Below are 24,522 nucleotides of genomic sequence, written 5' to 3'. Positions count from 1 at the left end.
AAAAATCCAACATCAGCTTTTGTTTATAAGATAAACAAATCACTTAAAAAATAATAAGGTATACTTGAATTTTTTACATTTACTTTCATCCATTCTTTGCACCTCTTGAAACTGCCCTAAGATCAGTGAACTTAAAAATCCATATCTAATAATAATAAAAAATAATAGGCCTAATAATAATAACAATAATACGTTTATTTATACCGCACTTTTCAAGAGCAGACATCACAAAGTGCTTCACAATAAAAAAAAAAAAAGCACTGCCAATCCTTTCAAGTGGTGAACAAATGTCTGAGTCAGAGAGGACCCTGTAACGATGTCTCATGAGACTTACACATCTTTCACAAACTTTCAATTCCTCTTTTGCTTTAAGCCTTTTCTTGATATAGATGTCCTTGATCTGATAAGAGAACTGAGCTGAGTGAGAAAGTAGGTCCCAGTATGTGTCCCACCACATCACTACTGTATATTATTTTCTCTTCCTGTCCAGAACCCATCAGTTCAAACATTGGCCCCTTGAAATCAAATATAGTTGAGGCGGGACACTTTGTCCAAAGGCTGGAGAGGTTTGGCCCCTGGGGTGAGTTGGTGCCTATGATACTTTTGCCCCAAGGCATTTAGGACCCCCCACTACCCCACACACACACACAGAGGATCAGATGACCCTCCAACCTTTTGAAATTGTGTATGTGATCAAACTTTCCGCCTCCAATAAAGACACACAGAGGGAAACAGGCCTGTGTCTCTTTACAGGGATTTTTTCTCACCCATCATGTTTTGGTAACAGATACTTGGATCAGATGAATGCAGTAAAAACTGAACGTTTAGGGCCAACAAAGTGTCCTCAGTTTTTTTTTTTTTTTTTTTTCTATTTTCTTCCCAAAGACCCCTGACAGGGAGAGAAGAAGACACAGAAAAGAAGAGACTATTGTGTCAGCAGTAACAATAACTGAAGCCAACTTGGAGCTGAGTTCTTAAAATATAGCCTAAGACCTGTTTACTCTTTTGTCCTTTTTTTTTCCTGTCTGATCTTTGCCATCTTTCTCCTGTTTGTTCTTTGTTCTATCCTGGGAACCTCTGCGTATTTATCTTTCTCTCTCAGCTAAAAGGACAACCATTAGTTAGAAAAGGTCATCTCAGTTTGTGAACGATTTCTCACGTTATATATGGGAATATTTATCTGTTTCAGCATTGCTCCGCTTCCTTTTTTGCACAGTCCAATGATATCCAAGGAATTATGCTCACATTAGAGGGATCCGCACCCCATGACTTGCATCCAGGGCCAACATTTTAGTGCAAATGTAGAATGTACGCATGTGGTTGTGGGGCTGGTAGTAGTCCAACTTTCGCACCAGAGACCGAAGTTGTGTCCCGCCACAGACCTGCAATTAACATTCCCCTGGTCTGGTTTTTCCCCAACCCTAAGTTGCCTGAAATTAACTATACTGTAGCTGCCATATTGTGAAAAATGTTGGCTGTGGATGTAACAAAAAAACCAAAAAAACCTTGGCAGTGAATACAATGCAGAGTTTTATAGAATCGTCCAATGCTGAAGTTCTTATTTCTTCATCAGGTGCCTCACAAGCATCACCAGTGGTAGCGTGATGTGCTTCACCAGGTGGTCGGGTATGTTGGTACTGGCAAGTTGCTGACTTCCTGGTGATGTCATGCAGCTTTTTTTTTTTTAGGACATCCCAGGTTTTGGGTACTTGGTATGCCCTCTTAATATGCATTTTAAAATTTCTGTAGTCTCTAATCTCTCCAGCAGTGATACCTACTTTTACTTTCTATAACATTCAGATGTGAGAGGACTCTTCCTAGTCCATGATGTGGTTCTCTCTTGACAAGATCTGAGATTTCTTGCAGCATACCAAATGAAGCAGAGATTTCCTCTCTAAGCTTATGTTCATGCACTCTATCAGGTGCATGTTTTAAAAAAATATGTGATCTCGCCAGAGTTGTACCTCTGTGGAATACCAGTGGAAGCAGTGAAGGGTCTGTAAATCCAGACAAAAACCTCTCTGTAAAAAAATATAGTCCTCAATAATGCTACAAGTCATGCCACAGTGCTTTCTGTGATATAAAACCTTCTACAGTATTTGAACCAGCACTAAAATGAATAACACCCATAGCATGATCATACATTTGATAGCTACGGTATATTATATCATGCTTTAGTAGATATACACAAGCAGGAAACATCACCACCGCTGATCAGTGATGTGAAAACAAGATACATTATCTACAATCTAATGAAATATTCACATTTATGCAGAAGGAAAATGAAAAAGCTGTGGAGCTTTTGGTAGTGTACTACTTAAGCCAGTTTTTGGCGAAATAACAATACATTATTTTATGTTTTCATTACTTCGATATTTTATTCATTTCATTCTATTTTATATTTTTATTTGATCTATTCTATATTTCATTCTAAATATCTGCCATTGACTCAGAGCTCATGTACAATAAAATGCAATTCTTTAAAAATTACCTGACTTGATCCCACACAACTAAACTTAATTAGGTCCACTTGTAGCATGAAAACTAACTGGCGAGATGTCTCCCAAACATCTGGAAATCTGTGCACCAGATGTGTCGAATCTACATAAACATAATTCCCAACACGGCTGCGTTTTAAACACAGTCTGAGCTATGTTCTCTAAAAGTTGATGTACTGTAGATGATTTATGGCTGGTCATTTACTGTAGTACTTTGTTTGGAATTCATAGTGTCCCAGTGGTCCCAAATGTAAATGTATGTATGTTTTTCTCCAGAAACATAACATTCAAACAGATGCTACCACTCACTGAATATTGATTGAATATATTATTATAATATGTTCACCATCCAGTTTGTGACTCTCATGGATGATTTATCCTAAAGAGTAAACACAGACCTTTGTGCACCAAGTGTAACTTCACGTTTATTTAAAGACATTTCGTGTCCTTGGCCTCTGAGACCCCAGGTTCTGAGGTTGTAGTGAGCATGTGATTTTCAGTTCAATCATCCTTAATCCACACTCAGGTTGCTGGGTCAGTCTCTCACATGAGCAGGATAAGAAAAAAAGCATTACTAAGCTTTTGCTGTCATTTTCAATTAATCCGTCTGCTGTCTGTTTCAGTCCAGCAGTGCTGCAGCTGCTGGATGTCCACACAATTGAAACAAGATGGCTAAAAACACCTCATGGTCTGCCAGGACTGTGAGCAGACTTGAATTAGCAAAATCTATCTGCTGCCCTCCTGTGGATTGATGGTGAACATGATTGTTAGGATTTTGTAGCATCTTAAAAAAAACATAAACATGTAGCTGTCATGATTATTAAGTGATTGATGTGAAGTAATGTAAAAATGGCGTAATTGAATTATCCTACTTTCTCAAAGCTAGGCTGATTCATGTATCGGTCTTTTATTGTTGTATTACTGACCCAAAACATCTCAATACATTAGTTTTGTTACTTTTTGACTTGTAGATTGAACCTTTTTACAATAACATTTACATGCTGGTGTTGATTGAAACCAGTTGTCATTTTAAAGTAGTTTTTATATACAGATAAAACATCTCAATAAACATTTTGTAGCGATGGCAATACTCTATTTTCTCATGTGTTTCTCTCCTCTGTACATTGCCTGTTGATGTATAGCACAACACATCCTGTTTTGATGCCTATATCCTCAGAGGAGTAGCGACAGGGCAGGTATGGCTGTCCAACTGCTCATTAGAAGAAAGAGCAAATTAATCCTCTCAGGGATCTTTTCACCATGCAAGGCCAACAACAACAGATGCACAGACCGGCTGCTGGAAAACTTCAAATTATTGGTTAATTAAGCTTTCTTTATTAGCAAAGGTTTGCCCAGATCATATTGTGAGGACCCATGGAAGTAGACAAAATGTCAGCAGCAGCAGCAGCAGCAGCAGCAGCAGCATGGCATACAGAATAAAGCCCCCGAGGCATGAGTGACTTCATCTTTGTGACAGTCCAGGACTGGAATGCATTATGGTCTGACTGGATGTAGACATGATATAGGATTGTATCAGATGATACACAGTGACTGATTGTTCAGGAATACAGACAGAAGCTTTACAGACACCCTCTCTAGAACTGATGCTTTATGCATGCTCAGCCATAAGGTATTCCTGAATAATAATGATGACTATATATAGACAGCAGCATGCATTTCATGCAGCACAGAGCCTTAGAAGAGTGTAATGTAGTGTAGGATGTATGTAGGATGCAGTGTTGTAGACGTAAACACTGAGGGATCACATGGTATTCTGTCAGTTCACGTGTGAGCATCTTTCTCTTGTGATCAAAATTTTTTGACAGCAATGACCAGTTGTCTGTATGGATGGCGTCATAAAACGCTTAAAATTCTGCTCATATGAATGATGTTGAGTTTTTATAGGCAACAAATTCTGTACACTGAAATATTTTAAAGGTGAATTATACAAAAAAAGATTGTTTTCATTTCCGAATCTTTGTGGTAAACAAACTTAGCCAATTTCTTGATATCACATTATGACAATAAACTCTTGATGTCATGATTCCAATCTTTTCAATAAAAGTAAAAAAGTGGAAGTTGCATGATCTCATACAAAACCTCCTAGGGATGAAGTTCGGGTAGATGTTTCCTTTTTCGCATCCCATTTAGTCAGCATTGGTTTCTTCTGTGATTTTTTTTTTTTTTTTTTTTACCTTAACCAAATGGTTTCTGTGCCTCGACTTATCAAACCTTTACCACAGAGGTGGCAAATCAGAAAATGGTGCTATAACAGTCATAACAAGTTATGAAGGCACTGGCAATTGGTGTTTAGTTTGGACTTGTTGTCTGTAGTGACGTCACCTCAACTAAATATCTGGAGCTGCTTTATTGAATAGTAGCCTAAATACTGTGTTGGCTTCTGGGACACTATGGCAGCAAAACCTTAAAGGGATATGGGCAGATTTTGGAAACCAAAAAAGAAGATTAAGATTCATCTGATCAGCTGTGAAGTCACCCAATTATATCGGGCATCTGATGTATCATTTGGGCTCTACTGATAAAACCATCCAATCAAGTCTTGATGCTGTGATTAACAATCTAAGCAGACTTTACCTCACAAAATCATTAAAACTGTGAAATTAGATTTTACTTCAGGAGGGATTTTCATCACAGAAAATTGCCTTTGTTTCTCCTGGGAACCTTCAGAAGTGAGAAAAAAAAACATGTACCGATGTGTTGGCGTGGCAATCTGCCGGTTGGATCAGGTGTCGGCTGTAGCAAAGTGTCGCTGTCCTGAGTTCAATCACACACACACAGTATATGACAACACATGGTCGATCCCTGAGGCTGAATTTATCATTTATTATAAAACAGCTTTGTTGGAAGTTGTTTGTTGTATTAAAGAATAGAATAGATGGTTTGGAGCGAGAACACAAACATAACTCCACATTTGTTTTGTGACTTTTCCCCCCCCACACCGCCCTTTGTTAGAGGTGTTTCGGTACCTCATTCCAGCAAAACTCTAATCCTCTGTGTGCCTTGTCATAGATCACCTGAAGCCAGAAGCAGAGAAGTCTGGCCTCTTTGTGACGGGTCAGAATATTTCTATCTATGTCCCATCTGTGCACAGATTGTTCTCCTTTTCATAAATCATTGAGCTAAGGCAATTGCACAGACAGGAAGGAGTGTGATCCCCCCCCTTTGTGTGGCAGGAGCAGCCACTGTGTCCAATATCTCTTACTTGTTTGTTTAGTGAGATGTGCTGAGAGAACAAATGTGAGCAGTATCAAACGTGACACATTTAAAGACTAAGCGGATGTTTTTGAGTAAATGTGTCACTTTCTGCTGTCTTCATTGTGTGCATGAATTACTGTAAATGTGTGTGTGTGTGTGTGTGTGTGTTTTGCAAGCTCTGCTCGCTCAAGTAAATGAGCCCAGCACTCCTCATATTTTATCACATTTGCACAAATATGTTCGCTCAAGATAAGAAATAGTGTTGAGGGCTTTGGAAAATGTTCTGTGTGTACGTGTTCTGTGTGTGTGCCTGGGTGTTTGTTAAGCTGCAGTCGTGGGAAAAGTCTTGTAAATCTGTTTTTTTTTACATTTTTAAAGCATTTTGATCACAGATGTCTTGGTCAGAAATTTGTAATGTCTATGATCACATGATCTTTGACACATCAGGAATGGTTTTGGCCTGAGAAGACAATTTAATCAAATTTGAAAAATGATGACCCTTTCCCCCTAAAATTCAACAGTTTATATTTTTCTTTAAATAATCTACGCTGGCAGTCTATATTCAATTAGCTGTGTAACACAACTGACCTGCCAATGAATAAGTCAGTACAAACTTATGTTGTGCAGCCAAACATTGTTCACAATCACAGAACTTTATTTTGAATTCTAGTGAAGATCCCAAAGTTTCCCAAGATACCAAATACGTCAGGATGAATATTGGAAAAACATGCTTAAAAGGATGTGCAAGACATCTAGAACATTTTCTTTTGATTGAGTGTCACCGCCATCAAAAGCATTGGTTCGAAGAGTTGAAACAATCTGATACAGAATTTAAGTTTAAAGATTATGTGCGCGGTAACGTACAGGTGTACTACCATTTGCTATAGAAACAAATAGTATTAATAGTCTCCCTGAAGAGGATAAGTTTTGATTGTCATGTGATTTTTGGTTGAGATTAAAGACAAACTCCATTTTATGGTTTATTGCCGGTTATATGATGATTTGGGACACATACTTTTTAATAAAACGTCTCTGCTGATTTCTTCTAGAGCCAGTGTTTGGTTTGTCCGTTCTGGGCTTCTTTAGAAACATGGTGGGCTCCCTATGTAGATATGAAGGGCTCATTCTAAGATGATGCAAACACAACATTTCTTATTTTCACTAATACACTAATACACTAATTAAAACATACTTGTGAATTTTATATTCCATTTCTGCCAAGTCCGTGCTACCAAATTCTACACACTGCACCTTTAACAGAGCCAATAACAAATAATTCCCCAGGATTTATGGGTACGCTCTAACACTGCTGTGGCTGTCAGCAGCAAAGTGCTAGCAGTGGGATTGATAACACCGGTCAGTTATAGTATATACACACACACACGCACACACAGTTTGCTTGTCACAGGCTCCAAATACTACACATTTAAAGCCAAAAACAATACATTTGGTTGATATGCTCATGATTATAGGAACCCCAGTGGGAGAAAGACAGAGCTTTTAAGAGAGATCCATCTGCGATTTTGCATTGAGGATTGCTGATGTCTCTTCAAAGGCGAAGTATGTCTAATGAGGACTTGTGCTTTGAAGTCTGTCCTCACAGAGCTTTCCGCTTTGTTTGCTTTTGTTCGGATTTTCAGAAAAAGATGAATTGCTCGGCCATTAACATTAAAAAAGGAACGTTACGTCACAGTTCGAAGATTGGATTTGATTGTCATGGCTTGTTAGTTGAAACAACCCCTTAAAATCATGTAGTGTGGCTCATGGAGAATGGCAGCCCTCTCAATGTCTGCCCAGTGTACTCGTTATGCAACACAATAAGATGAAGCACTTAGAAAAAGCTCCATACATGACATGACGTGTCCTCTGTTTTGTACTTCTTCTGGGAACTGCCCGAGAAATCTTTTAATACTGCACTATTACATCACTGATATTGAGCAGAAACAAACACTCATTATTATGCTGATTGAATTTTTACTACAACACTCTCCCGTCTATAATACATTGTGCCTGTGAGCTAACACAGGATGCGTTTTACACTGGGTCTTTTCCCACAGCTGTACCCAGGCTCTCTCATCATCTCCACTGACCTGGATCATTACCTCAGTCAGGCCCTCACAGTGCTATTGGTAAATATTTCAATGCAAACTGGTGTTGGGAAGGGTAAATGGTCCTGCTAAACAGAGTCATGTAAGGATGCATTTCCTATCAGCACCAATATGTGGTCACTGTTTCATATCTGTTGACCCATGTGGGGCTGCTGGCAGTAGGCAGCAGTTACAGGCTTTTGGAAATAGTCACCATAGATGAATATCATTGGACATGAATGTAGTGGATTGTGATGGTGGCAACTCTGTTCACAAAATGAGAAGATTCTGTCTTGTCTTCATAGGGTCACAAATTCAATCTCTGGAAAACTGAGCTTTCATTTATATTTAATATCACATTTTTTGTGTTGTATCAGTTCAGACAGGAGAATAAATACTGTGCAGCTTTATAATTTATAACTGTTTATAAATGTTTTATCACAGTATATTGCAATTTTATCTTATGACATGGAAATAAATTCTAATGTAATTATCTTGAAATGCAATTGAAAAATAATTTATCGTTAAAATGACCTAATGGAAACTCGGCAAATCAAAGTATTTGATCACATTGAGTATCAGAAATGATTCCCCATTTACAAAATAGTGCATGATATTTACTCCCTGCTATTTTATTTGAGTGTCCACATTCTGAATGTGTAAATGTCTCCACTATATAGTGTCTTCAATATTTCCACAATGGACCAAAAAAGTAGCATCCATGGCAAGTACACTACTTCCTGCTAACAATCCCACAATGCAATGGCCTGCGACTCCACAGCTGACAGTGATTTAAAAATGATGGTGATTAGTGAGTGTCTGTAATCTTAATTTACTGCTATTGAGGAAACTACTACTGAGTATCTATTATAAAGGGAGTAATGAGTGAGTGAATGAAGGAGTGATTTGGGGCACAGACCTAACTTGATATAATACGTCTAAAAATCACTCAAGTGATAGCGGAGATCTGGAGTTCGGAATCAGATTTATGTTTGACAGAACAAGAAACACAAGCAATCAGATGTTTAGACAGGGTGTAAATAAGCCAACAACCTAAACCGCTACCAGATGTTAAACTGAAGAGTCTGTAATAGTCTCTCGGCTGCTACGGTAAGCAGATACGGTTTGTCAAAGATGAACCAGGAAGTCGATGTTGATGAACAGGCAATTTGGGTAATACTTTGACCATTTTCTCTTCTGAAAACTTGTCTGACTTCACATATTTCATGTCTCATCTGGCTGCTTTTTGCTGAAGCATTTCCAGATCTCAGCAATTAACTCAATTAACTCACATACAATGTTATTAGTGTACTACAAAAATAAAAACCCAAGTTGTAATAAACAAAATTTAACAATACACCCTTCCTACAATCTACAAGTATCAGGCTGAAATAATCGGAGTATTAATGATGTTCCTGTCATTGTGCTGATATTGAGACACTGAATTACAAGTGGCAGGAGCATCATAGGAGTCTACTGTACCTGGGGCTGCAGACGAGAGTTTGATTGAAAAACAACATTTCTGACAGGCAGACATCATTAACAACAGTTGTGTGGTTGTCATTCGTGTGAAACTCTGGCATGGTGTCTGTTCTGCATGTTTGTGTGTGTCCGTCCATGCATGAAAGTCTGTGGCCGAAGTCTGTTTACATTTATGCACATGAACATCCATGTGTGCCATACACGTTCACTGTGCGCACGCTGTTCAGATATTCCTTCCCATGGCAGAAAATGAAAGCCAAATAAGTAGGATACGTCTTATCCAGCTTTGCATATCTTACTTTTGTGTGTGTGTGCGTGTGTGTGTGTGTGTATAAAAGCATGTTAGTGTGTGTGTGTTTGTGTGTGTGTTTACATGTTGGGGTTCAGCTGCTGGGAGTGCAGTGTTTAGGGGGCAGCAGGCTGTGAAGTATAATCACAAAGTGTTAATTTCACAGCCTGGAATACTGGGCAGAAAAATTCCCATTGCATCACCGAGGCACTGGGATCCCCCTTTTTACCATGGTTACCATGGTTACCACCAGCATACTAAAATACCATCAAAGTGATGGCACCATCTGTCTGCACACTGATATTAGTTTGACTTGGCCTTATATATTATTTGCTAGCTGGACCACGAGACTAGTAACTTAGAGCTTTTGCTGCTATTTAGGGCCTGAGCCCCAAAGGGGCGAAGACCCTCTTGTATCTGTTTTGTTTGTTTGTTTGTTTGTTTGTTTGTTTGTTTCTTTCTTTCTTTCTTTCTTTCTTTCTTTCTTTCTTTATTATCTCGCCACTTCAGACCTAAATTTGACCCCTTAAACATGTTCAAAAACTCACCAAATTTGGCGTGCACATAGGTCTGGTGAAAAATTTGATAAAATGTAAAAATTATCCCCCAAAGTGCCAAAATGTGCTCTATAGCGCCACCTATGTGTCTAAAATGGCCGCCACGGCCTGTAGGAATGTCGTAGAGAGATTGAACCAAAACTCAATTATTCGTCTCATCAAGACCTACAAATCATACGCAGACACCCCTGACCTAAATCCAACAGGAAGTCTGCAATATGCCCATCAAAGTACGACTTTTCGCCAATTTTGGACCCCAATCAAATGCTATCTCCTCCTAGGGCGTTAATGGTATCGGCTTCAAACTTGAATACATGACTTATGACACTGTGCTGAACAAAAGTTGTTAAAAACTTTGTAATAACTCGAACAGTTTAGATATTGTAAGCCCTGAAAGTTGTAGTGCCACATCACACCTTACAATGTAAACCAATGGGGAGGCAATCTTTAGGCGTGGACTTTGTGTCAAACAAATGGTTCTGATGTCTAAACTATAAGTCTGACCACTTTGAAACCTGTATGAATGGATTTGTGACAAAATCTCCTACAAAAAAATATGATTTTTAATGTAGGATTTGGCAATGTAGGATATTTCACAAGAATACACATTTCAATCAAACTTTCACCAGGTCATGTGGGTCAAAAGTCTTTACTTTTCTAAAAATAAACTTGATGAAAATTAGGAAATTAATTTGTTTTACACACAAACTCATCAAAAGTTCTCTAATTATTAGGCTAATTGAAATTACAGTGAATGGGCCCAAAACTTGCAGAATTTTGATGACACAGGTGTGAGCAAGACAGACATGTCTCACCCTGCAGAAAATTGTCATCCTCACACTGTTGAGTTTTGATGTTTTGCCATGACACAGGAAGTTGCTATAAGTTTATTGTACATGCTCCAATCTGCATCAAACTTTACATGTTTGTAAAGTCAGACCTGCCAGCCCAGGTCTGACAACATCTACATGCTTGTGACAGAAGCCCTTGGACTGTGCCACGCCCCGAACAGTAAAGAAAACACATGTAAATTCAAGATTTGTAGGTCAAAGTCTCGTGACTCATTTAAAGGTCAAATGAAGTTTGTATCTAAAATACAAAATGTAGGCTAGGTCTACTAAAGAATATGGTTGGGTGATATGATGATATATGCTGTCAGATAATATTAAATTTGCAGAGATTTTGCCATACCATTTGGTAGCTTTCCATTTAAAATATAGTGTAATATAGAATGGTATAAATTGAATAGTTCAAAATTTTGGGAAATATGCTTATTTGCTTTCTTGCTGAGGGTTAGATGAAAGATCAATGCCGCTAGTGCTTGAAAATTATAATTGTCAATAAAAAATCAATAGTAACTATTCAACACAGATTTCAAGATCTTGAAAGTCTGATTTTGAAAAATTGGACAACACTTACATAATTTTGGGTTTAAACATTGTTTTTGGACATTTTAGTCTTTGTGCCCGTCCCTCAGAGTAGACACACATCTGTGTAATCTCCTGAATTTTCCTGTAAAGGTCGGCGTGCCTCCAGGGTACTTCACTCTGGAATACATAATTTCTGACTAAATGGCAGTTTGGCCATGTTCGTCAGCATAATAAGTACATTACCACCAACATGTAGGCTATATACTGGCATGTTAATGCTGGAACTAACATGTTGGTCAGACTCTCTACATTTCGCTCCTACTTTTTAATATTTTCTTCTAATGACTGAATCATATTTTGCATTAGTATTCTTGTGCTGAGATACTTGGGAGACTCCAACATCTGGAGGCTTGCAGTGAATCAGTAACAACGTCAAATTTTCAGATAAACAAATGAATCAGCAGCCAAAAAGACCAAAATTCAATAAGCATATGTCTGGTCTTGTTTATTGTGATAACCATTTTAATTGAGTCCTTGCCTCTTTCCATCCTCAACGTTCCTGCCGCAACCCGCTACATTCCCAAATGAGCCGTTCTGCCATCTCTCACTGTGATTTGGCAGTCAGACACACACAGCACTAGTCAGGAGTTACATTAATCAGCCCATCTGCTCCTTACAAACTGTGGTTCGCACTTCAAAGATGTCTCTCGCGCCAGCTATTGCGGAGAGGTGCAAGCCTGATAATTTGCAGAAATAATACAGTAGGGTGCTGTTTCTAAGACATATTGGAGAAAAGAGAGGAAGGAATAACATTCATTTTAATTTTCCTTCCCCGGGTAAATTGATACTGTTTACCGTGTTGATCAAAGGCTGATAACTAGTGAAATTTACCAGCTGAATGTGTAAATATAGAACATGTATTTTTCAGTATTGCCCTCTTTAAGTCTTGCACCGTAGGCGAAAGTATAATTCCTGTAGAGCTGATCAGTTAGTTGATTGAAAGAAAATTATTCAGCAACAGTTTTGAGAATTAATTCATCAGTTGTCACCATTTTTCTAGCAAAAATGCACAACATTCCTGAGTTTAAGAAGGATTCACTTCTTCTCTTTGTCGTATGTGATGGTAAACTAAATCCCTGAGTTGTGTACTGTTGGTTGAACAGAACATTTAAAGTTGTCATTTTGAGCTCTGTGATATTGGGATGGTCATTTTTAAATATTTTCTGATGTTTTATAGATGAAACAATTAATCACTTTTAAGAAAATAGCTTGTAGATTAATCAAGAATAAAAATGATCGATAGTAGCAGCCTTAAATTCCTGTACATTTTCTGTGGAATTTGTGATGCTGAAAGTTATTGTCATTCAGCTTTTGACTACAATTTTGAATCTGTTTTAGATAAATAACAATGTTGGATGTTCATGTTAAATGTGGCCAAAGTGTCAATTAATGAGGTAAATGTAGGTAGAAATAATCCCTGTGAGCAATGTTTTTTTTCTACTTTCAGCCCGAGCCGATGTTCATTGTTTTGAGGGTAGTCATGCCGAACCATGACTCAAGTCGAGCTGGCACGCTGTGAGTGTTTTTCCATTACACAGCACGGCAAAGTAAAATAAGTAGTTTACCTGTTGGAGGTGTGCTGGTCGTCTGCAGCTCTTCATCGAACATCATCATTACTGTGGCTGTTTCTGCTTGTACTATTCCTCCCCGCATTATTTCTAACTGATCCACTGAACAAATATCTCCATAACTTGTTGTGTCGACTGTTTTTAGCACTGCTAATGAAGCTCTGCTAATTCAGTGAGGAACACATTTAATTTCCTGTAAATTCTTCACAATAAAAGTCTTTCACTACTGAGTCATTTAAAAGCTTTTTATATGAAGCAGTATAGCAAGAAATGTTGGGTTTTCATTGGCAGTAACTTAACACGACTCTGATATGCTGCTCCTCGGCAGGCTTTTTGAAAGCTGGGCAATCAGAACAGAGTGGGCTTTGGGAAGGGGGGCCTTGAAGAGACAGGAGCTAAGACTGCCTGTTAAGAGACAGAGGCTGAACTGAGGGGCTGCACAAAGGGCTAGTATAAGATAAATATATAAGTTTTTTGAACTGTCAAACATGCAAAGCTACTTTAGTGGAGTCCAAAATAAAAATATAGAGCTGGAAATGAACAGAGTAGGTCCTCTTTAAGGTCATAAAAAAGTCTATTTTTAATTATGGTAGGTCTTAAATTTTGAGGTGATGCCTAGTTCCATGAGAAACATCTTATAATATAGGATTCAGTTAGCTAGTTCCTTGTTTTTCTTGTAATGTTTCAATTGGTTCGCACCTGCTCTCACAAAGGTAACAGGATTAAAGAAGTACACAAAACAGTACAGTTGATGCTCAGCTAGCTGAAGACAGTTAGCCAGGAGGGTTCAGAGGAGAGACAAAGTCCTCTGTTATTCAGTTGTTAGAATCTTGATAATAATGATTTTAGTGCAGCAACAGCCAACATACGACATGAAGGAACAGAGCGGACTTTTAATTTGGTGACTGCTTAGCTGGAGTTTACAGATTTAAAGTGGATTTAAGGTAAATATACTGTGACATGTATATGTCTTAATGTGGAGAATTAACCTACTAGCCTACTCTGTGAGTGCGAGAACGACCAGAACAGCCTTATTGTTTTACACAATGTTGTCATCATTAACAATTCTAAGCAAATTGTAATTAAAAATTTAAATTTTAAATTAAAATGCTTTTTTATCTTATGTAAAGTGTAACAGTGGGACACAGCTCATTGCATTTGCCATTAATTTGATTACTTGATGAGATTTTACATATGATTTTTATATTGAGATACAAAAATATCCAGAAAAATATCTCTATTATTTGATTTCAAACATAAAGCTCAGCCCTTATCAGCATTCGTTTTTCTCTGAAAAGGGTATTACCTTTTCTGTCGAGGTCTTAAAAAGGTCTTAAAAAGCATTAAATTTGATTTCAAAAAGCGTGCAGCAACCCTGTCGATCCCTCCAGCCCTTTCTCCCCCTTCTTGTCAGCTTTTGACAAAATATATGAGCAAGCTCAATCCACAATCAATTTCAGAGACTTTATTAGCATCCAAGCCCATGCCTGTGGTCTCTCTGCTACAGAAAACTAACTCCTCTCAGGTCAGACATAAAGCAATGGTCCAATGCTCAGGGGGGTCTTTCTGTGTAGCCCTACCAATCCATTACTGTGACAGCATGTCATGCAGAGGCCCGAGAGCTTGTTCTCCCCAGGGATCTCTATAATCCAGGAGGCTGGATCTTTTCCCCAACACACGCCTCCTCCTTGCCCACGACCTTCACATTTCACTGCAGGGATGCCGTTTGGAATAGCAACGACACATGTAGCACGTCACATGCCATATCTGGCGCTGTAATTCTTGATACTTACATTACATACTGTCACATCCCTGAGGATAGCCAAATTGGACCTGCCTCAACTTCAGAGCCCCCTGATAAAAAATTCATATTCAATTCCATCTGTGTTGTTAAAGGTCAGGTGATGCTAATCAGAAGTATTTATCATTCAGTTATGGGATTTGTTTTTCAGTTTCAGATCTCAGGGCACATTTGCAAGAGATTGTTTGTCTTGGAAAGTGTGTGTGTGTGTGTGTGTGTGACAGACACTTGTAAACATAATTATGCACTATATATAAGTACTGGTGAGTGGCATGCCTGTGCTGTCTGCGTTTCTGTGTGTTTTTGAAGTGCAAATATAACATTAAGGCACAGAAGTTGATGAGATGCTGAGTTTAATTCCCTCGCCGTGCTCCATGTGTGTCACACTTGTTTTATGCATCGCCGTGGCAGCAGCTGCTCGCATTTCCTTAGTGATGAGACAGACTTACTGAAGCATATTGCATGTCAAATCCAAATTCTTAACATAGACGCACTAAATGTGACCCATACACACAAACTTTGTAATGGATTTACAAATCTGGTACAACTCAATCTTGGTTAAATACTGAAAAAGTCAAAAATCACCGGAAGTACAAGACTCAACTGTTTGATCGAAACCATAATCTCTTCTTAACCTTAACCAAAGACCTAACCAGACATGGGACTGAATGTGAATACCAGTCTCTGGTATTCAAGTCCAGCGCTTTGTATGCTCACCATCCATCCTGAACACCTCCCTGTAACTTGTGCTCTTTGCAAAAAGGTCGCAATTCCTTAACTCAAGAATATGGTGCCAGTGAATGAATTGGCCATTAGCGACAATGTTTCCCTCAAATTAGTCCTGGTATATAAATATAATTTCTAGAAGTGTTACCTCTTTCTGATAACAATAGATTGATCAGGACATTATGATTTAACATTCAGTTGGTTTTGATTGAATTGAAGGTTTTCCAAGCTACTGACTGGAAGATAAATCAGCAGTAACAATGCTCATTTAACCCCCTGGCTCGGCCGCTTCGAATCATGGCAAGAAAAGTATTGTTGCATCATTTGTGACCTTGGCCTTCACCTATACTCATGATGGCTGTGGCAGTGAACAGTGTGGATGCGTAATGATTCTGCACAGGCAGGGATCACAGCCAATGTATGACTGATCGATAGACACTGGTCTCTCACTCTCTGCCTTTATTGATCAGTCAGTGTGTGCCTGCGAGCCAGACTGGACAGACAGGAAAAAAAAAAGCCTTGCTTCTCATTACTCAAAGAGCAGTCCAAGCATTGTCACTTTTGATGGAAACCAGCCCTCTTTTTTTCTCTGAAGCTGCCTAGTGTTGAGGAATGAAAAATGCAGTTAAGATCTTTTGAAAGGGATTATTATATCAAATGCCCTCATCTTCATCCCCCCCCAGACCAGACGCACAATGTCATTTGTAACGTCACTTAAAATTCCAGCTTCTGCCAGAGTTAATAAGTCATTTTTTAACTTCCCAGACTGATAAAAAACTCTATCTTTAGCTGCCTTCAGCTCCAGAGGTTTTGATACATAATAGGCCTGTTTCATCCGCAGCAGGCAGCCAACAGAGTGGGCTAGAAGATGAAGGAGAAACTGAATGACCTTGTGGAATAAAAACGCTATTAAGCATTTATGACTGCATGTGAGATTGGACATATGTGTGCAAAAAGGTCAGAATCCAGGGAAATTCTTTTGGCTTGCCGTTATAAAGACAATAAATCACCTGTAGTTCAGTGACAGTTCGAAAAATAGTCTTGGTATCGAATCTCTTACATTGACCGTATCTGTATGGGAATAACATTATATCAAAAGGGTTTGTGGGATTTATTTCTCTCTTAAAACCTTCTAAGGCGAACATGCATTCAGTCTCATAACAATGAAATCAGGAAAGCACATTCAGTGCATGTAAGACTCTCTCTGCTGCCCCAGCCATCAATTATTGTTAGCCCTGTCCTTTGTATCATTGAAAGGTTCATCTAAGCTGCAGAGCAAATCAAAACAGAATTTTCTCCGAAACTGCAGTCAGACCCTGAACTGATACACTCAATCAGTCTGTGTTTACAAGCGCACACAAAAAAGACTGCCTACATGGCCATGGGGAATTTAAATGTAATTTATTTTCAGCTATTATGTTTAACTGGAAAGCGAACTGGATAAATGAAAAAGAGACAGAAACAGACATAAAGAGGGAACGGGGGAGTGGGGGGGGGGTTCTAACCAAAAGCTTTTCGATAACAAGTGTTGTTGAAAGTGTCTCTCCAGCTCAGGGTCTAAGCTTTGTATCTGCCCCTTTTGTTGTGCTGATTCTTCTGTGTTTGATGAGTGGCCTTGCAGTCCACACACACACACACACACAAATACACACACAAACAGTCCGGTTCCTTTTTGAATCCTGATATGTAACATGTTCATTCCTCAGCGGGAATGTAGAAAAATAGTCTCTGTTCTACTTGCTCCTGCACGAGTTGGACCGGAAATTATGTAACTTCCTCAACTCAAATCCTTTTCTCTTTTACAAAACGCTAGAGGTTTTGTTGCTATGGAGACGAACCCCAGACAAAACATCCCATGCAAACTGAGACCAACTACTGGGATGTTGTTAATAGAAACAACGATTTTTTTTTTTTTCTTTTTCAGCACAGAGGGTCTTTTTTTTCATGTTCATCAGATTTATATGCATGTTTATGGGCTAGCAGGTGTGGCTGTATTGATTACACCAAAATCACCAAACTTCTATCTATATACATTATTTCCATTTCACCATATAGTGCTCCACTATCAGTGTTTTACAATCAAATGGAGATCAATGCCTGTACTGACAGGTCTGTCTTTAACCCCTAGATTAACAACCCCAATATTTACTGACACACTGAGGTCAAAAGCTCAGTTCAAAACAAACACCTTATTTTAACACATACAGTACACATGTTCATGACTTTAACTGCTTTAATTAATTTATGCCATTTGAAATGTGAAAAATACTTGTAAACAAAAAAAAAAAAGCTTCCAAAATTGTCATCATAAGTAGTAGGAAGTGCAGAGTGAATCAAAATGAATATAGAAAAATGATACAATATCATCCCTTTTATCAGCTTTCTAATAACACAGTGTGTCATTTGTGACTGTGGATGTGATTCACTACAGCGTGTGAAATAGAACTCCACCTAACAATTGTATTTAGGGCTGCAACTAACAATTATCTTCATTATCAATTAATCTGTTGATCATTTTCTCGATTGATCAGTTAGTCATTTGGTCTATAAAATGTCAGAAAATGGTGAAAGATTCAATCAATGTTTCCCACAGCTCAAGGTGATGTTCTTAAATGTTTTGTTTTTTTCCCAACCAACAGTCCACAATCCAAAGATATTCAGTTTACTGTCATAGAGGACTAAAGAAACCAGAAAATACTCATATTTAAGAAGCTGGAAACAGAACATTTGCCTTTTTTTTCTTAAAAAATGACTTGCAAATGATTGAAATTGATTATCAAAATAGTTGTAATTAAGTTTTTGTCCATCAACTAATCAATTAAGTGACTTAACGTTTCCGCTCTTATTATATTCATTATTGATTCATGTCCATATAATGTTCTCAGTTCATCAGTTAATCATTTGGTCAATAAAATTTCAGAAAATGGTCCATCACAGGTTCTCAGACTCCCAGCTCACATCTTCAAATCTCCTGTTGTCTGATTAACAGTCCAAAACCCAGAAGGTATTTAATAAAATAAAACAGAGAAAGCAGCAAAGTCCTTACTTTGGGGAAGCTGGAACCTGAAAACGGCTCGACTTGTGCTTCATAAATTAAACAATTAATTGATTATCAAAATAAGGTTCACACAGCAGTGTTTTATGAAATGATTAATGAAGGTGTGAATTAATACTTGAAATAAGTGCAACAATTACACACTTTGTACAGAGCATCACAGAGCTTCTCATCATCATAACAAAATGTTATGAAACACCTGTGATCAGCACTGAAGAGATAAAGCTTTTTTGCATTTTATTTAATGTTTTTTTTTTTTTTTTTAAATACTTTTTGCATTAAAAATGTTTCCATAAAAAGGTCCAATGAAGTTCCTGCTGCGATTCTTGCAGGTCTTTGATGTTATGGATGGAGAATCTGAGTGTTGTGTCTCTTCAGATAAAATAAATCAAATAAATTTAGATTTTTAAAGATTCCTTAAACACAGAGTGGAATTTATTACTCCAGCTTTATTTGCTTCCAGCGTCTGGTTTTATTTTTATGTATAATATTAATGGTAGTGAGAGGTTTTCCCATGCTCTAGAACTAATTTTTACAGGCAGTGCAAAAGAGGTCAATAGGTTTTTTAGATCAGTGTCATCCGCTTTAAGAGGATTTTCTGAGTATGTTCATAGTTGAGTACTTGATGTTGCCATATTTGGATAGAAGAGAGGCTCAGCTTTTCCTTTGAGTTTGACAGGTTGAAATGAAAACCCAGAGTGGCACAATAATAATAATAATGATAATAAAAAAGGAGCACATTGTGCATCAGGCTTGAATCCCATTTGAACTCATTAACCCCGTGCACGTGCTCCTTAAACCACAGACAGTGACAGACGCCTTTGATGAAGCCTGTCAGTTTGCATTATAGACAAAACTGATTTTGCATTTTCGTCATTAATCACAGCTGTAACAAAAGCTGACACTCCAGACGCTTCTTTGAGGCGAGTCTGTCACCACATGGCGGAAAATGTTTTTTTTTTTTTTTTCGAGTGGAAATGAGGTGATTGATCCTGAGGCTTCTGTGTCCTGATCACTCAAAAAAACTTATCTGTTAAAGAAGAGGGCGCGCATTTATTTAAATGCCGGTGCGCGCTTGTTTTCAGCACCATGGAGAGCAACAGCCCCCCAACTTGAATAAGACACGAAATAGAAAAATAAGCAATTGAAGAGTTTGTTCACTTTCATCAGGTTTGGACAGTGAATATCTTGGCATCTACAGTGTAGTCCATCTTTGTCACAAAAAACCCAATTACATAAACTTAAATTTCAGTGGGACAAGTGAAGCACTGTGTGTGTGTGAAAAGTCTTACACAAAGGTTGCCAGACGTTATTGGAGAGACACACAGAGAAAAGAAGGAATGTTGCTCCTGAATGGCTTTTCTGTTATGATTTTTCTCCTTTCTTTGGATTCAGGTTGTGCTTTAAGTCCCACAGCTATATAGTGATTCTGGAGAAAAAGAAACTGGATGGTTCAAGACAGCAGCGGTGATCTTTTTTTTCATTTTTCGCATTTATATAAGGTGATATAAAATTCATATGAGGCCTGCATGAGCTCACATGGAAATAATGTAACTTTGATCAAACAGGTGTGAATGTGATTTCATCAAGTGTTTTCCTTTCACCTCACTTGAATGGAAGGTGTGTGCGTGTCTGTGTGTGTGTGCTCGGCATTAAGTGTCAAGTTAATTTCCGATTGGGCGGGTGGTGGACGTATGTCAGACATATGCGCGCCGTGGGCGGGTGTCGACGTGTTTGTAAAGGGGAAAGGGGGGGTTGGGGGGGTGGGGAAGGGAGTGCAGCTCTTCAGTGTGTGGATACGCAGAGATAGGTGATGGTTAGAAGAGATGTAAGTGGCGTCGGCCTCAGCTTCCCAAAGCTGTAGGCTTTGGCTGGGAGAGGCGTGGCGCGCTCTGCCCCTTCCAGACCGAAAACCACCTGTATGGATGACCAGACCTCCAGCGTGATCCCATCGCCCTCCTCCGCCAGGCACAGAGGCAGCAACGCGACTGACCGCCGGGGTTATGCCGAGGTGGAGAACGGCGTCATGACGGTGGAAAACATACTGGAGGAGTCCGCCGTACTCTCGGCGCCTCACCTGTCCGTGGATCGATACGAGCGCGGTCGCCAGGGATGCTGCGAGAGGGTCGTTATCAACATTTCAGGTTTACGCTTCGAGACGCAACTTAAAACTTTCAACCAGTTCCCAGACACGCTGCTGGGGGACCCCAGGAAAAGGATGCGCTACTTTGACCCACTGAGGAACGAGTACTTCTTCGACAGGAACAGACCCAGCTTTGATGCCATCCTTTACTACTACCAGTCAGGGGGGCGCATACGGAGACCTGTTAACGTCCCCATTGATATTTTCTCCGAGGAGATTAGGTTTTATCAACTAGGAGAGGAAGCGATGGAGAAATTCCGTGATGATGAAGGCTTTATAAAAGAAGAGGAGCGCGTACTGCCCAAAAATGATTTCCAAAAGCAGGTTTGGCTTTTGTTTGAGTATCCTGAAAGCTCCGGGCCAGCGAGGGGGATAGCCATCGTTTCAGTGCTTGTTATTTTGATTTCAATTGTCATTTTCTGCATGGAGACTCTGCCGGAATTTCGGGATGACAGAGACCAAGCCACAGTGGCACCCACGGTCAATGGCACAGCTCCCTATGTGCCAAACCCGTTCACAGACCCTTTCTTTGTGATAGAGACTCTCTGCATCATATGGTTCTCTTTCGAGTTGCTGGTCAGGTTTTTCGCCTGCCCCAGCAAAACATCCTTCTCCAAAAACATCATGAATATCATTGACATTGTCGCCATAATCCCCTACTTTATCACTTTGGGGACAGAGCTGGCCCAGAAGGAAAACAACGGCGGCCAACAGGCGATGTCCCTCGCCATCCTGAGGGTGATCAGGCTGGTGAGAGTCTTTCGCATTTTTAAGCTCTCACGACACTCAAAGGGACTTCAGATTTTGGGGCAGACCCTCAAGGCCAGCATGAGAGAGCTCGGCTTGCTCATATTTTTCCTTTTCATCGGAGTTATTCTCTTCTCCAGCGCGGTTTACTTCGCAGAAGCAGACGACCCCACTTCCAGTTTCACCAGCATCCCGGACGCGTTTTGGTGGGCAGTGGTCACCATGACCACAGTGGGATACGGAGACATGCATCCAGTGACCATCGGTGGGAAAATAGTGGGGTCGCTGTGCGCAATAGCAGGCGTGCTGACCATTGCCTTACCAGTGCCAGTGATTGTGTCCAACTTCAACTATTTTTACCACAGGGAGACTGACGGAGAGGAGCATCCACAGTACGTGCACACGGGCAGCTGTGAGCACCTCCCCTCTGAGGAGCTGAGGAGATCGTGCAGCTCCTCGTCCCTCAGCAAGTCTGAGTACATGGTGATAGAGGAGGGCATCAACAGTGCGTTCAAACAGCCCAACTTCACCACCGAGAACAACCAGAACTGCGTCAACATCAAAAAGATTTTCACAGACGTGTAAATGAACCCAACAAAAAAACCCCGCCTGGATCATTTATGGAGCATGAATAGTAGCGACAATACTATTTTTTTTTATATAGCCAATCGTAATGTGTCAGTTCATATCTGTGGATGAACACTGCACAAATGTCCATTTAACAAGTCATTTATCACTTTTTAGACTTAAGCGAGTGAGAAATGATGATTCCACTTGTTTACACAGTCAAATGTTTCGAGGATTTCTTTAAAATAAAGTATTAACATTAATACTCCAAAACATTCGCTTTGGGAAAGTATTAATTTCCAAGCTGTTGACAATATTCTTTTTTTTTTGAGGAATAAGTGGCTTGTTTAAAGAAATATTTTTGCAGTGTCTAGTGCCACACGATGCCTACATATCTTGATGTTCATGCGAAAGTTGTTGATGTTCATGACTGGGACTCACGTGTAGCATAGTCTACTATATTGCATCAACCCACCAGTCAAAAAAGACGTCTTGTGATTCGTGGAAAAAAAATATGTCCAGTAATGTAATGAATAATCTATGGTAATCCATATAGCCAAATGCCTGTTTTAGGTTATATTTAATATCATAACCTGTCGAGACTTTGGACTCTTGAGTCTTGTTCAGATTATTATTCAGGTAATAAAACGCAGAGTGGTGTAGATGGAAACGCTTATCATAAAATTCAAAGTCGAGCTTTTCGTAAATTGTATTTTTATTCAGAGTTGCCTATATAGCCTATATTAAATAAAACGGAGAAATGAAGTAACCCAGACTCAAAATGTCATAATAATATTTTCTCAAAGATTCAATATCGTTGCAAAGTCCGTCCAGAGCGAGCAGTGAGGGGAGATATGAAGTATGTTTATTCCGTGTTTGAGGTCATGTGCGCGGCGATGACAGGATGAAAACAGTGTGGATGAAAGAGGGGACAACGTGCGCTACGCTCCGCCTCCTGCCTGCTGAACCCGCCCTGTGATGCAGTCTCCATGGCGACGGTGGTTTCCCGGGTAACCCCCTCTAATGTTACCATGGCATTGTATTGCATTCTCACAAAGACTTTCCAACTGTGGTTCATTATCACCTTTTTTTGTCTTTGGAGGGGGGAAAAAAAGGGGGACAACCGGATGTTTTTTTTATATCATGTTAAACAAACGTGGAGTTTAATAATTAATTGGTTTCTTTGAGGATAATTAAATCAATATCAATAAATCAGCACTGTTTGTCCTTGAGGCGAAGTTAATAGCTTGTAGCTCCAGGCAATATGTTGGCAGATATGTAGAAACACACAGAATATCATGAAAAGCTATTTAATCAGTGCAGCCTTGCCTTTTGTTTCCCCTCACTAAAACCGCCTCAGCTGCTGTTTTTCAGATGTGAGCTCCATTCTCGGAGTTGGCATGCCAACGATGTCTGACGTCAGCTACCTTTCATCCCCTCCAGCAGACACTCGCACGTGTGCTTTTAGTATAAAGTGGCTGAGAGCCTAAAGTTACACAAACAAACAGCAAAACTCAAAAGAGTCCACTGAAACGATGCTTAATTATGTCATATGTAAGGAGTGTATCATTACAGTAATGTGTAGTGCTGCAACCAACGATTATTTTATATTAGCATTTAATCTGTTGATTATTTTCTCCATTAATCGATTCATCAGTTTGTGTAAAATGTCATATAATTGTGAAAAAGGCCTCTTATTCAAGATTCAAGAAACTTTATCTCTCACATAGTAACAGAAATTCCTCTTTGACACGGCCCAATCAAAGACAAAAGTTGACAAATGTAACAATAACAAAGTAGAAACAGTAAAAACATCACAGTAAAATAAGTTATGAATGCTAACAGCAATACGTGATTTCCCGGAGTCTGAAATGACATCTTTAAATATCTTGTTTTGTCCGACTAACAGCCCAAAACCCAAAGAAATTCAGTGTGTAATGACGTAAAACAGAGAAAAACCTCAAACCTTCACATTGGAGAAGCTGAAACCAGAGAATGTTTGGCATTTTTTCATTTTTAAAATTATGATAAACTAATCTACGAATCAAATAACATTGTGTTTTATATTGCGGAGTGATTAGTGAGCCCACACTTTCTGATCACCATCCTTTTAATGTCATTTGTTTGTAGGTTTCCATTTCATTTGTACACAATCTAAAAGGTACAGACAACTCAGTTATTATAAGCTACTTGTTTTTATCATTAAGCAGTTAAAATATTGTTTGTGATGCTGCTGAACTTGTGTGTTTACTTCATGCTGAGCCGTGTGAACCAACAGAGGCTTCATCACTCTGAAAATAGCTCAGTACTTCCCTCTAGTGGATCAATTGACTTATTGCCATTTGCTAGGATTTTA

General features: G+C 39.1%; 2 protein-coding genes across 2 annotated transcripts in view; one reads left to right on the top strand and one right to left on the bottom strand.

Annotated features, from left to right (window-relative positions):
• Positions 1–24,522, bottom strand: part of LOC122980554 (adenosine receptor A1-like) — a 719,840-nt gene that overhangs the window by 636,304 nt on the left and 59,014 nt on the right. The window lies entirely within an intron of this gene.
• Positions 20,609–23,264, top strand: LOC122980547 (potassium voltage-gated channel subfamily A member 3-like). The gene has a single exon (XM_044348676.1). It carries the CDS (start codon positions 20,631–20,633, stop codon positions 22,182–22,184), a length of 1,554 nt encoding a protein of 517 aa, XP_044204611.1. The 5' UTR covers positions 20,609–20,630; the 3' UTR covers positions 22,185–23,264.

The sequence above is a fragment of the Thunnus albacares genome, chromosome 4, assembly GCF_914725855.1.
Source record: "Thunnus albacares chromosome 4, fThuAlb1.1, whole genome shotgun sequence".
NCBI classification, from domain to species: Eukaryota; Metazoa; Chordata; class Actinopteri; order Scombriformes; family Scombridae; genus Thunnus; species Thunnus albacares.
This window is presented reverse-complemented; position numbering and strand designations above follow the sequence as displayed.